The 15640-nt window shown below is 41.3% G+C and overlaps 1 protein-coding gene across 1 annotated transcript in view; it reads left to right on the plus strand.

Moving 5' to 3' along the window:
- SCARB2 (scavenger receptor class B member 2) overlaps positions 1-15640 on the plus strand; it is a 118069-nt gene that overhangs the window by 9895 nt on the left and 92534 nt on the right. The window contains exon 2 of the mRNA XM_033914397.1: positions 1110-1267. Within this exon, the coding sequence (XP_033770288.1) occupies positions 1110-1267 (158 nt within the window). The remainder of the gene's footprint in view (positions 1-1109; positions 1268-15640) is intronic.

Consider the following 15640-nt stretch of genomic DNA (forward strand, 5'->3'; position numbering starts at 1 on the left):
TCCTGTCCTGCTTCACCGCTAGACCACCAGGTAAGGTTCTGGGGAGGCTTGGACGGCTTAAAAATAGCCAGAAAATCGCAAATAACTGAATCCACGGATACTGAAACCGCTGATTCAGAGAAAGAAGTTTAAATCCAATTAACAGCAATTATAAGGTGTTAAGTACCAATTATTGACATCCATTCAGCCTAACTTTAGGCAAAATATATAGAACTAGTCTTTAAGCCCGTTACATTAACGGGTGCTAGAATAGATATGTGTATCTTTCTTTCTGTCTCTCTCCTTGGCCGCTGTCTGTCTTTCTTTCTGTCTCTCTCTTTCCTTGGCTGTCCACCACCACCCATTAACTGCTCCCCCTGTCCAGCACTAGCCCTTCTCCCTTCATTTTACCTCCCCCCTGTCCAACAGCACCCCTTCACTGCTTCCCCTGTCCAGCAGCAGCCCTTCTCTCTTCGTTTTACCTCCCCTCTGTCCAGCAGTAGGCCTTCTCCCTTCCTTTTACCTCTCCCCTGTCCAGCATTAGGCCTTCTCCCTTCCTTTTACTTCCCCCCCTGTCCAGCAGCACTCCTTACCTGATCCCCCTGTCCAGTAGTACCCCTTCTCCCCCTGTCCTGCATCCACTAGCCCAGGCAGCCTCGGGGCTTTTGCTAGGCCGGCCCACCTCACATTATCGAAGTGGGCCGACCTAGCAAATGCCCCACGGCTGCTGCGTTTGCTGGACTGGGGGGTGAGAAGAGGCGTCCCAGCAGCGGCAGTGCAGGAGTCAAACTGCCACCGCCGCTGAAATCGCTGCACGCGCCGCAAGCTGTCGCACGTGCCGCAAGCCGCCACGTGCCGCAAATGGAACACAGCATGGAAGCAGAAATCACGGTGGCAGGGATCATGCCGTTTCAACTGCGCATGCGCGGGTAAGGGTTTTATTATAGAGGATTTGTCAGTTAGAAGCCTAAGTTTAGGAGCTGTGCATTTTAAAGTTAATTTCAATCCCTAAACATTTAGTAGTTCTTGCCATTTTAAGAATATTTGAATTTCAGTTTTTTCTACTTTATAAAAATAAACACTTGAAGTTGTGTAAGGTGTAAAAGAAAACTATTTTTTGTTATTTCTAGGAAACTGTATTAAAGAATGCTACAGAGACTTTTCAACTTTGGGAAAACCCTCCTCCACCCATATACTTGCAGTTCTACTTTTTCAATGTGACTAATCCAATGGAAGTGTTGGCAGGAGAAACACCCATAGTTAAGGAAATAGGGCCATACACTTACAGGTAAGTTTGCTTCATTGTCTTTATATAAACAATTTTATTGATGACAACAGAGCAGCCAAAGAACAAAAGTACTACATAAAGAAGAAACACTGCCAGCAAATAGAAACAAGTACAATCAGAAAATCAACAAAGTCCAATTCATCAAATTTTGTCCATAATAACAAAAAATATTTCCTCTTCCCCCAAACCTCCCCCTTCCATCAACATCAGATAGTAAGGTCAAAGCCGGCTTGAATTGTGGATGAGAAACAAAACCAAAAAACAGAGTAAGATCCAGCTTAACCAGGAGCTAACAATATATAATTGGGAGAACAACAAGGATATGGAAAACATCCCCACAAAACTATGCAAAGCAACCATTTAGCCAATAATAGATCCCTGTAGAAAATCTAGAAGGGAGCCTCCCCAGTATACCCCTCCAACCCCCAACCTATACACTTTCTGATGCCCAGGAATTGGTTCCTTATTCCACCAGATATCACTAAAGAACAAAGCTCCCCAACCAGCCCCCCTCCCCCCGATATGTAGCAGAGAGTAACCTGCTTCTAACACAAAGATAAAGCCAGACCATGGGCCTTGGGGCAACAATGAGTCAAGATACAGTCCCCAAATCCCCTGGAACTTTTTCCACTCCAAAAATTGGCATGGGCCCCCCAAATCTAAAGAAGAAACAATTCATGCAGCTTATTCCTCCATTCCCAATATGAGGGAGGATCAGGGGTGATCCAATCTTGCATGATGCATCAGCGGCCCACTAAGAGAGCCTTACGGATAAATAACTTCTTGCCACTGCTAAAAGTCAAAAAGTGCACCCTATCCAAGAGAAATAGCTGAGGCCGCACCCCGAAAGGCTTATGAAACAAAGTAGTTAAGAAGTTCGCCACCCAAAATTTCCCGATTAGAACACCCCCCCCCCCGCATTGCATGAAAGAAATTATGACTCATGTGATATTTCCCACACTGTGCTGTATCAATATGACCCATCCACAACAACTGTGATTGGGTAAAATAAGCTCAATAAATTACTCTAAAATGACATTCCTGAAAGCAGGCCCCGGAGATCAACGAAGGAATCCATTTTTTCCGATCCCCAACATTCCAGGCCTTCAAACTCACCTCCAGATCCAGCTCCGAGCAGCTACGCAAATCCCTGTAGTCCCTAAGAGGCAGCAACCCACGCAACAGTCTACAGGCTTCCAAAATTGTGATAACTTGCTTCATTGTGTTTTTGCTATGACCAGTGGGGGGGGGGGGGGTGGAGGTATTATATAGAGAACAAAAGGGGTAAGTGTGGGGGAAAAAATCTTTCTTATTTCAATCTTTTCTTGAAGTATGCATGAGTAGAACCCATAAGTGGAAGATGGTCTTCATTGCCTGTTCATCTATTAGTGTGTGTGTTAACCAATTATTGCATTTTGTACCAGATATCCAATGCAAGCTAATCAGCTGCCACACTGTTGACCATCAGCTACGGGTATTCTGTTTCTGCTTGGTCAGGTTTGCAGCCTAAGCATCACTGTCTTTTTTGAGCAGAGTCAGTTTCATTTTTCACCCTTAGGAAGGAATTCAATAAGTGGCGCTCAAAATTCTGCACCAAAAAAATGGCACTAAGTATGATTCTCTAAAGCAGGGGTGTCAAAGTCCCTCCTCGAGGGCCGTAATCCAGTCGGGTTTTCAGGATTTCCCCAATGAATATGCATTGAAAGCAGTGCATGCACATAGATCTCATGCATATTCATTGGGGAAATCCTGAAAACCCGACTGGATTCCGGCCCTCGAGGACCGACTTTGACACCTGTGCTCTAAAGTGTGTGTATGCTTTATAGAATCATGCTGAAGCATGGAACTTAAATGTCAGCACCTGCTTTAGGCATGGATCAACCTAATCTTATACTTCTGCATGCAACATTTAGGAACACCACTGATGTGCCTCTGACCAGTCCCCATTTTCAGATACGTCCTATAAAAGTTGCAGATGGATCTTTTCTTGAATAGTGTGCAGCAAGATGCATATGCAACTGCCAATCAAAGCCAATTAACTGCAATAATTAGTTGGTTGGTGCCCAATTATTCTACTTCAGGGCTCGCTAATCAATTCAGTTGTATGCACATCTTGGATGTGTGCCCAAAAGTCAAGGAGCAACTTTCAGCGCGATATATGGAATCTGGGATTCATGTAATGATATGGATTAGTTGTGACCATTTCACTGCTAGTTGTACTGTGGTTGAACTCCTTCATATGAAACTGGATTAATGGGGGAACCGAGACTACAGTTGCATTGGCAATTGCAACTAACTCACCTCCTTCCTCATTCTCTAAAAGGCCTTCTACCTCCAAGCAGCTCAGACTCCTCAGTTATTATCAGTCTCCACTTAACTTAAAGACTGTTGTTTTGAAGCTAGTCCTTCCATATTCTGAGAAGATCATTCTCTCACATCACTCATAAATGACAATCTTTTGGGTGCTCAGATATCATTAGCCAGTACAGGGGAAACCATGGCTCTCTCATTAACAATCGATGCTGAAGATGGTGATAATGGAAGAGTTCTACTGGAATTCAAGGAGACCTCAGCACAGATGACTCCCTAGATCAGGGGTGTCCAGCCCGCAGGCCGCATGCATCGCGGCAAGGTGTTTCGTGTAGCTTGGCTTGAGGGCGATGTGGTGTTTTGCTCATTGCCGCCCCTGGATGTTTACCTTCTGGCTGGCTCCCTCTTCCTCCCTGCCACAATTGTTTCTCTGCACAAAGCTACGAGCATCATAGGGAAGGCTTCTGGCTCAGCCGCAGGATATGCTTAGGAGCTGCCACCTGTGGCTTTGTGCACAGAAATGACTATGGCAGTGAGGAGGAGGGAGCTGGCCAGAAGGTAAATACCCGCCGGAGGGAGGCATGTACTTGAAGCACAGAATGGAGGGAGGGAGAGGGGCGTGGTGGGACTTGAGAGGGAGGGAGCACAAATTTTAGACATGATGGAAGGAAGGAGGGAGGGGGCATGAACTTGGGACACAGAATGAAGGAAAGGAGGGAGGGGAGCATGAGTCATAGGATGGAAGAATGGAGGGAGGGAATAGAAAGGAAAAATTGGGTGTCTGAGTTTGGGAAAGAGAGATGGTGCACATGGGGAGCTGAAGAAAGAGAAGAATTGTTGGGCATAGGAAGGGAAAGCGAATTATTGGACATGGTGGTGGGAGAGGAGTGAGGTACAAATGCATGGGGAAGAGAGAGATTAGAGGGAGTATTGTTGGATGTGATGGTGGAGAGGAAACATGGGATGGATGGAAAAGGATGCAAGAGGGGCCTCAAAGAGCTGGAAAAGGTGGGAAGAATACTAGGATCCAAATTACATGCAAATTTAACTTAAGAATGGTTTAAAAAACAGAACCCGTTCTTAACCCGGAGATTGCCTGTATTGTGCAAGTACAGCCTGTGGTGTGTGGCCTATTACTCAGGCCGGGGTAATTTATTAAGATTCGAAGAGGATGTGAGAGCTGAGTTTGGAGAGCTTTGGTAAACCTAACACCCAGTAAAGGGCAAAAAAATCATTTATAATAAAAATTTCCTGCAGCTGGTTGTGATTTGTGATAGGGCACTTCTAAAGGTGAGGCGTAGATTTTTTTTCAATAAGATATTCATTAAAATGCTGAGGGACAACATGATGATGGCTCTAGTGTTATTGAATATCTCATAGGCTGCTGTTATTTACAAATTTGTAAAAAAAAATCTTAATCTCACTGAAAAAATCTACCCCTCACCTGAGGAACTGCCCCATCACAAATCACAATCAGCTGCAGGAGATTTTTTTATTATAAATTACTTTTTTGCACTTTATTGGGTGTTAGGTTCACCAAGGCTCTCTAAACTCAGCTTTCATACCCTCTTCAAATCTTAATAAATTATGAGTGAGCTAGGGAGGGCAATGGAAGTGACTGAATCTGATTTTTGGACCCCCTGCTATATGCAATTAATATGTGACAAGTGAGGACCCACTCAACACAGGACTGTAGCCATCACAGAGCGGCGCGACCAGACAGGAAGCGCAAAGGTCACGCTCCTACATTGTGCGTCGCTCTTCTAAGACCGCGCTGGACCATGGCCACTAAAAAAGGTACCGGGGGGGTATGCAGTGTATTTGGTCCATAAGACACACCCCTTTTTGGGGGAGGTGGAAAAAGTATGTCTTATGGGTCGAAAAATACGGTAATTAAAAATTTCCCAGTTCAAGGAAAGCCAAAAGCAGCAAGTACATTTTCTGGCATTGGAGCTAAGACTGAAAGAAACAGGAGGATGGGTGGTTGAATTTCCATATTTTGGATGGCTGCAGACTGAGAAGGAAAGGTAATTTTTAATAACATGAAATTGCCAATTGGCTTGAACCTCAGTTATGTATGTTATATCTGTTTTTAAAGGAGACATTACTTTTTAAAAAAATAAGTAAAAAAATATCAAAAACAATTTTAAAGGGACACTGTGGAGAGGAACCCAAAAAAGCAATAATACTTACCCTGACTGAGTGATCCTCCACATGTGCCGCTGACAGCTGCTTCAGCATCCCCGTTCTGATGAGGCTTGCCTCTGAAGAGGCTCACTGTAGCTGTAACAGAAGTGAATGGGAGAACCAGGCTTCCACTGTCAGCAGCGCACATGGAGGATCGCTCAGTCAGGGTAAGTATTACTGCTTTTTTTGTGCTCCTCTCCACAGTGACCCTTTAATGAAGGTTTATTATTAGATACATACATCTTCTATGATTGCTAATTTGGGACCTGCTTGACCTTTTTTTGCTCATCAGCTAGCATTAGTGTTGTTGCAGCCCCAGACAAATTCTTTTCTTCCAGTGCAGCCCAGGGAAGCCAAAAAGTTGGACACCCCTGCCCTAGATCAGAATACTAACCCTGCATCACTCCAGGGCCTCTAAACTGATTCCAATGCTGCAGAAAAAGAATCAGTCAGACTAACCTTGGGTGTAGGAATTTACTTTCTCTTTTTACAAATGGCAACCCCCCCCCCCTCAAACTCTGGGAAACTTACTATGGAGCTCAAGGAAACAGTTGTCTGCTGTTAGCCATCATGTGTTCAGTTAAAAACTTTTATCTTATTATAAGGCGCTATAGCTGTTTAGAAATCACTTTTTAGTAATAATTGGAGTGTGCAGTGTTTGAGAATCGTGTTCTTTAAAAAGCACTTTTCATCATTTTGAAAGAAAATATTTTCTGAAGTTTTCAAATGTTCTTTGCTAAATTTCAAGCTCTTTTCACTGTGTGTTTGGGGGGAGGATAGAAGGATGGACGAGTTCTCAATGTTTTATGTTTCTGTTTTGATTTCTGCCATGCTTTTCCATCCCCTTCCCCATCTCACCCATCAGCTGTGCATGACTTAGAACTTATTAATGTATTTCCTTCTCCTTTTAACAAGAGTTTCACTTTCCTAGTCTGTTCACTTCTCATTTGAAATGCTGCCAAATGGTAGTATGTTAGTTCATCACAAAGGAATCCAACGAAAACTGCAGTATCACCAGCCAAAGCAAAAAAACAAACTGCAGACTCCTATGTACCAGATGCAGGCAATGTTTATTATACCAAAAATTTTATGCAGTTGAAAATACCACCTTATAACAAACCAAGGGACCTGACCGCTTTTGTTTTACTAGTTTTGCGTCGTGGAGAAGGATACCATACAGACGGCTGTTTTATACCTTTTATTGCGGTTTACTTTATACCTTAGCAACCATGGACCTCTGAGGAAGGAGTGTTTTCCGAAACACGGACCGTGTCAGGTCTCTTGATTTGTTATAAGGTGGTATTTTCAACTGCAAAAAATATTTGGTATAATAAACATTGCCTGCATCTGGTTCATAGGAGTCTGCAGTATGTTAGTTCCTTCCTGGTTTTTAATTACCACTAGTAGAGAACTGTGATTAAATGCATGACCCTGTCACGTTCCAGGCTTGTGCACACAACCCAAGTTTGATAACTTTCAGCTCACTTTACATGGTTTGCTTACTCTTTTGTGACTTTTTAATTGGCCTTTTTGTGTTTGCTTTGCTCTCTTCCTTTTTGATTCTTCCTAAACAGAATTGTGCATGATCCAGCATCCATCTCTCATGAAGCATTCAGTGCCTTGAATGTGGCCTCCAGAATTGTACACAGTACTCCATATGAGGTCTCACCATGGTTCTGTACAATGGCATCAGGACCTTGGGCTTCCGACTAAAAAAACTTCTACGGATACAACCCAGCATTTGTCTAGTCTTGGATGAAGCCTTCTCCACTTGATTGGCAGGTTTCATGTCTTCACTAATGATCACCCCTAAATCTCGTTCTGCTGTAGTTCTAGCCAAGGTCTCACCATTCAATGTGTACATTCTGCACAGATTATTGTTGCCAAGGTGCATGACCTTGCATTTTTTAGCGTTGAAGCACAGCTGCCAGGTCAAGGACCAGTGTTCCAATAAAAGCAGGTCCTGCGTCATACTGTCTGACAAATTGCTGTCACTTACAATGTTACATAATTTGGCATCATCAGCGAACAATGTTATTTTATCTTGCAGCCCCTGGGTCAGGTCTCCTATGAATATGTTAAAAAAGATAGGGCCCAAAACCAAGCCCTGCGGCACTCCACTGGTCACCTCCGACATTTTAGAGAGGGTACCATTAACAACCACCCTCTGAAGTCTACCACTTAGCCAATCATTGATCCATGCGGTTAGTGTTTCACCTAATCCCATCGATTTCATCTTGCTCAATAACCTGTGGTGGGGGACGCTATCAAAGGCTTTACTGAAGTCCAGGTACATGACGTCCAGGGACTCTCCTAAATCCAGCTTTCTTGTTACCCAGTCAAAGAAGCTGATGAGATTGGATTGGCAGGACCTACCCTTGGTGAAACCATTTTGATGGGGATCGCGTAGATTCTCCTCGTCCAGGATCGTGTCTAATTTGCGTTTGATTAGTGTTTCCATGAGTTTACTCACTATCGATGTGAGACTCACCGGTCTGTAATTCGCAGCCTCTGCCCTGCACCCCTTTTTGTGCAGAGGAATGACGTTAGCTGTTTTCCAGTCCAAGGGGACTCTTCCCGTACTCAGGGAGAGATTGAAGAGTACAGATAATAGTTCCGCTAGGACGTCATACAGCTCCCTGAGCACTCTTGGGTGTAGATTGTCCGGTTCCATGGCTTTGTTCACCTTGATAGTTTGCTGTAGACGTCTCCTGGTGTAAACTCGAAATTCTGAAAGGGTCTTCCGAGCTTTGCTTTGCCTGCAACTGTAGACCGGACCCTGAAGCCTCGCAGGTGAAGACTGAGCAGAAGTATTCATTTAGTGGTTCGGCTTTATCTGAATCTGATTCTACGTAATTTCCGTCTGGTTTTTTGAGGCGTACTATCCCATCCGTGTTTCTCTTTCTGTTACTAATATACCTGTTTTTTGTAATCTCACTGGAGTCCAAAATACTCTATACATTAAATAGTATAAAGTCTGCTGCATTGTATCCATTTAAAGTTTTGCTTCCCTGATAAACCGAATGTCTGTTGTAACTGGAAGAAGGATGTGAATTTATTATTGGGACATACGTCTTCTAATGTTCTAATTCCAGCTTTTAACCTATCCTTCCATAAAATTTTAGAATTCCCAATCATAATTTTAGAATTTAATCATAAGGATAGGCACTTTGTTTTCTTAATAGAAATTGGCAATGTGGCATCCAGGGACCTAAAAGCCTTCCAAGTTGAATGAAAAATTTTATTCTCTTTATATATTTTTGGAAGATCAATACTTAATATATGTTTTAAACAAAGTGGTAAAGTATTAAACTTGTTCTACTTAGAATCAAGTGATAAGGAATGTCAGCTAGATCCTCAGATGCACCACTCAACGTTCAAACAACTTACATAACGTTAAGCTTGATGTGCATATGTCTTCACCGGATCTACTCTAATAAATACTCTATTTAAATTTATTTTCAACAGTATTTAGAATCTTTTATATTCACATAGAAGCAGTGGTCTAGATTGTGGCGTTCAACGATTAGGTAAAGTATTACTAAATTATTACTAACTTATCATTTTTGATTTATGTTGAATCAATTTTTATTTTCAAATAACAGAGGACAAACCAACAGGGTAACAGAAGAGAACAATCAGATACAGAATATCAGATCCAACAATCCCCACCCAAACCCCCTAGACTGAAGCAAGAAATAACTGTAGTGCAGTAGGCTTGGACTCAGATAACCCACTGCCAAAGACGAAGAGTGAACTCCAACACTGAAGAAGAGAGAAGAAAGAGAGAGAAAAAAAAATAAAAAGGGGGGGAAGGGAAGTATACCTGGCGCCCCATCAAGGATGAAATCAAGCCCGGGTCTCAGAGAGAGTTACAAAGAATTCAGAATGTCACTTCGAGCCCGTGGTGATAGTGAAAAAAGGTAAGAATCCCAGATCCGAAGAAATTGTCGCTTTCTTCGCAAGCTATAAGACGCATCCTTCCGCTCCAGCAGCAGCAGAGCATGCAAACGATTCCTCCAAGCCCAAAAGGAGGGCAAAGTATCTCCAATCCAAACAGATAGAATCACCTTCTTCCCCAAGACACCCACCCGTCTCATAAACTGCCGCTGACCCAGATCAGATAAGCAGAAGGCCTCATACTTATCCAGCAAGAGACCAGCTGCAGAAAAGGGAAGCGTATTACCTATCATTTTTTATTTAAAGCGTAAGACCATTTAGGTGAGGTGTATTTGGTTTAAAATCTAGGTGATGTGTATTTGGTTTAAAATAGGGTTGTTTTTGTATAAGGACCTAGCCTTGAAAATGCTTTCTCCAGCGAAACATGTTGGCAACAGAAAAGTCCCTAAGAAAATGAGACCACGAACGTGAAAAGATAAGTTTGAATAAATAATTTATTATGTTCAATATAAAAGATTCTAAATACTGTTGAAAAGAAATTTAAATAGAGTATTTATTAGAGTAGATCCTGTGAAGACATATGCACACCAAGCTTAACGTTATGTAAGTTGTTTGAATGTGGAGTGGTGCATCTGAGGATCTAGCTGACATTCCTTATCACTTGATTCTAAGTAGAACAAGTTTAATACTTTGTTACTAATGAATGAATGTCTAGCATTATCTTAAAGGCAAAGTGCAGTGATTTGGATTAAACAGAGTGGTGCCATAAGTTGATTCTCAAGTATAAGCCAATCAGGAAGAATTTCAATTAACTCTGGAATAACCCAATATATTCCTTGTCTTAAAATATAAGCTTGGTGATAACTATAAAATTTTGGAAAATTCACACCTCCCTTCTATTGAACTAGCTGTAAAGACGATAAGGTAATTTTAGGTGTTTTCCCAAACCATAAAAAAAATCCAAAAGAGCAACATTGATGTTTTTATAAAAAGACATCTGAAAGTAAATTGGTATCATAGTCATCTGATAACAAATTACAGGAGCAATCATCATTTTAATGGTTTGAACTCTCCCCCACCAAGAAAGATGTATTGGGTTCCATTTCTCACACATTTCCTTAACTATCAGGATCAAATGCACTTTTAAGACAGTGAACATTCAGCGGTAGGACCTCAGATTTGCTCCAGTTGATCTTATATCCAGGTAACTCTCCAAAATTTCCAATCAACTGTAGCAAAACTGGAATTGTTAATTCGGGACTAGTTAAGTGCAGTAAAATATCACCTGCATATGCTGAGACTTTATATATTCAGCCAGCATATGGAATGCCCCGTATCCTCTCCTCCTGCTGAATTGCCAATAATAAAGGCTCTAAGACTATATCAAAAAGCAGAGGAGACAAAGGGCATCCCTGCTGAACCCCCCCTTTCTAAAAGAAATTTATCCGTAAAACCATTATTGATATAAAGTCTAGCTGATAGCAAACTATATAGAGTTTTAATCATTTGTATAAAACTCGGCCCAATTCCAAACCAACTCATGACTTGATACATGAAAGACCATTCTACTCTATCAAAGGCCTTCTCAGCATCCAAGAATAATGAAAAGGCCGGAATAGCCATAGATTTTGCCATATTAAGGATATGAAATGCCAATCTGGTGTTATTTGAAGAATGCCTGTGAGAAACGAAACCCGTCTGATGCATACCAATAATATGGGAGAGGGTTTTTGCTAGCCTCAAAGCCAAAAGTTTAGCTAACATTTTCCCATCTACATTTGTTAAGGAGATTGGCCTGTAATTTGCAATCAGCAAAGTATCCTTATTTGGCTTTGGAAGCACAATTGTGAGAGCCTCTGCCATGGTACCAGTTATTTGTCCATTTATCAATTGATCCTAATACAATTGAAATAGATGGGGTAATAGTACCATTTGGAAAGCTTTAAAAAATTCAACTATATACCCATCATTCCCCGGGGCAGATCCAAATCTGAGCGACCTCAATGCTTTTTGAAGCTCTGATAAAGATATAGGTGCTTCAAGGGATTCTCTTATGTGATCCAGCAGTTTAGGGCCAATTATAGATTGCAGAAATTCCAAACCTTTAACTGGATTTCCAGAACCAGTATCAGAGTATAACTTTTTATAATATAAAAGAAATTGGGATAAAATATACTTTATCCCTTTCATCTCTGATAGCAGTTATCTTTTCTCTACATTTCTTGGTCTTTAGATAATTAGCAAGCACTCTCTCTGCTTTATTTGAACCACCATAACACACCACTTGCTGTAGGAAGAGATCTTTCCTAGCTAATTGGCTACTTATCGTGTTATATTTATATTTAGCTGCCATTAGCTCTTTGAAAATTTCATGATTCCACCTTACTATTAATTTTGATTCAAGAGTTGCAATAATATTTTCTAAATTTGAAAACTCCAGCCTCATTAATTTATGGAGAAGAGTCGAATATGCTATAATTTGACCTCTTAGCGTTACCTTGAAGGCATCCCAGATAATTTCTAGTGATATTTGATCTGAGGAATTATTTTGAAAGAATTCATCTATTTTTCTTTGTATCTCTTCAATAAAAATATAATCTGCAAGTAGTGTATTATTAAATTTCCACACAGGAATTTGAGAGTGCTCTTTATCAAACTGGAATTCAATCCATATGCCCGCATGATCTGTTAAAATAATTGGATCAATCTTTGCTTCCAAAACCTGATGAATTATATGATTTGATATAAGGAAATAATCTATTCTTGAAAACGATTGATGTACTTGGGAACAGAAAGTAAATTCTCGAGCATTTGGATTAAAAATCCACCAAATATCCCTCAGACCACAAGTATTCATTAAGTGATCAATCCCCATAGATTTCAGTTGTCTACTTGGTTGCTTATCCATATACTGATCCATCACAGCATTGAAGTCTCCTGCTATAATTAAATTAGGCAGAATATTTGTAAGAATAATGTTTTCCATTTTCCTAAAAAATTCTAATTGATTAGAATTAGATGCATAAAGATTAAAGAGTGTCAGTATATCCTTTCCATGAGTCATAGTAATATACACCCATCTTCCTAATGGATCAGAATGAAAATTACTAAAAGTTGCAGAAATAATTTTACTATCCAAAATTGCCATACCAACTTTCTTACCTATAGCTGGGGCAAAGAAAGTGTTTAATCCACCTGCCTTTCAATTTAACAGATTCTTCTGCAGACAAGTGAGTCTCTTGCAAAAAAAAAAAAAAAATCTGCCTTTTGCTTTTTCAAGAAGACAAGTATCTTTTTTTAAAAATAGGATGATTAAGTCCATTAACATTTAATGAGAAAAGCTTTATACCCATTCTAATTTGATATAATAGAATCTAACAAATAAAATATTCCAATCTCCTTTCCCTACCCCAATCAAAAATATCTTCTTCATACGTATCCAGATCCCCAATACCATAACCCAGCCCCTTAACCCAACTTTATCCCACCCATTGAGACAACTCAGTACAGTCTCAATTATCTGAAGTACGGTAAATGGGACTGGCAGATAATATGGAAAATAATGGTAACTCCATATAAAATGCACAGAAAACAGACAAGTCTACACATCCTACGTAGTATGGGTAGTTTATCCCAAACCCTCCTTAGCGCTTGTCTAGATAGTCATTTTATCTGATGGTTAAAAGAATTACGGTACATCTTTTGACTTGTTCATTTCTTCACTGTTTTGTTAACAAACGTTTCAGTTTATTAGCTAACATAGTAACATAGTAGATGACGGCAGATAAAGACCCGAATGGTCCATCCAGTCTGCCCAACCTGATTCAATTTAAATTTTTTTTTTTTTTCTTCTTAGCTATTTCTGGGCAAGAATCCAAAGCTTTACCCGGTACTATGCTTGGGTTCCAACTGCCGAAATCTCTGTTAAGACTTACTCCAGCCCATCTACACCCTCCCAGCCATTGAAGCCCTCCCCTTCCCATCCTCCACCAAACGGCCATACACAGACACAGACCGTACAAGTCTGCCCAGTAACTGGCCTTAGTTCAATATTTAATATTATTTTCTGATTCTAAATCTTCTGTGTTCATCCCACGCTTCTTTGAACTCAGTCACAGTTTTACTCTCCACCACCTCTCTCGGGAGCGCATTCCAGGCATCCACCACCCTCTCCGTAAAGTAGAATTTCCTAACATTGCCCCTGAATCTACCACCCCTCAACCTCAAATTATGTCCTCTGGTTTTACCATTTTCCTTTCTCTGGAAAAGATTTTGTTCTACGTTAATACCCTTTAAGTATTTGAACGTCTGAATCATATCTCCCCTGTCTCTCCTTTCCTCTAGGGTATACATATTCAGGGCTTCCAGTCTCTCCTCATACGTCTTCTGGCGCAAGCCTCCTATCATTTTCGTCGCCCTCCTCTGGACCGCCTCAAGTCTTCTTACATCTTTCGCCAGATACGGTCTCCAAAACTGAACACAATACTCCAAGTGGGGCCTCACCAATGACCTGTACAGGGGCATCAACACCTTCTTCCTTCTACTGACTACGCCTCTCTTTATACAGCCCAGAATCCTTCTGGCAGCAGCCACTGCCTTGTCACACTGTTTTTTCGCCTTTAGATCTTCGGACACTATCACCCCAAGGTCCCTCTCCCCGTCCGTGCATATCAGCTTCTCTCCTCCCAGCATATACGGTTCCTTCCTATTATTAATCCCCAAATGCATTACTCTGCATTTCTTTGCATTGAATTTTAGTTGCCAGGCATTAGACCATTCCTCTAACTTTTGCAGATCCTTTTTCATATTTTCCACTCCCTCTACGGTGTCTACTCTGTTACAAATTTTGGTATCATCTGCAAAAAGGCACACTTTTCCTTCTAACCCTTCAGCAATGTCACTTACATACATATTGAACAGGATTGGCCCCAGCACCGAACCCTGAGGGACTCCACTAGTCACCTTTCCTTCCTTCGAGCGACTTCCATTAACCACCACCCTCTGGCGTCTGTCCGACAGCCAGTTTCTGACCCAGTTCACCACTTTGGGTCCTAACTTCAGCCCTTCAAGTTTGTTCAACAGCCTCCTATGAGGAACTGTATCAAAGGCTTTGCTGAAATCCAAGTAAATTACATCTAGCATATGTCCTCGATCCAGCTCTCTGGTCACCCAATCAAAAAATTCAATCAGGTTCGTTTGGCACGATTTACCTTTTGTAAAGCCATGTAGCCTCGGATCCTGTAACCCATTAGATTCAAGAAAATATACTATCCTTTCTTTCAGCAACACTTCCATTATTTTTCCAACAACTGAAGTGAGGCTCACCGGCCTGTAGTTTCCTGCTTCATCCTTGTGACCACTTTTATGAATAGGGACCACATCCGCTCTCCTCCAATCCCCAGGAATCACTCCCGTCTCCAGAGATTTGTTGAACAAGTCTTTAATAGGACTCGCCAGAACCTCTCTGAGTTCCCTTAGTATCCTGGGATGGATCCCGTCTGGTCCCATCGCTTTGTCCACCTTCAGTTTTTCAAGTTGCTCATAAACACCCTCCTCCGTGAACAGTGCAGAATCTACTCCATTTTCTCGTGTAACTTTGCCGGACAATCTCGGTCCTTCTCCAGGATTTTCTTCTGTGAACACAGAACAGAAGTATTTGTTTAGCACATTTGCTTTCTCCTCATCACTCTCCACATATTTGTTCCCAGCATCTTTTAGCCTAGCAATTCCATTTTTTATCTTCCTCCTTTCACTAATATATCTGAAAAAATTTTTATCTCCCTTTTTTACATTTTTAGCCATTTGTTCTTCCGCCTGTGCCTTCGCCAAACGTATTTCTCTCTTGGCTTCTTTCAATTTCACCCTGTTGTCCTTTCTGCTCTCCTCTTCTTGGGTGTTTTTATATTTCATGAACGCCAACTCTTTCGCCTTTATTTTCTCAGCCACTAGGTTGGAGAACCATATCGGCTTCCTTTT

The sequence above is a fragment of the Geotrypetes seraphini genome, chromosome 1 (genome assembly GCF_902459505.1).
Source record: "Geotrypetes seraphini chromosome 1, aGeoSer1.1, whole genome shotgun sequence".
Taxonomy (NCBI): domain Eukaryota; kingdom Metazoa; phylum Chordata; class Amphibia; order Gymnophiona; family Dermophiidae; genus Geotrypetes; species Geotrypetes seraphini.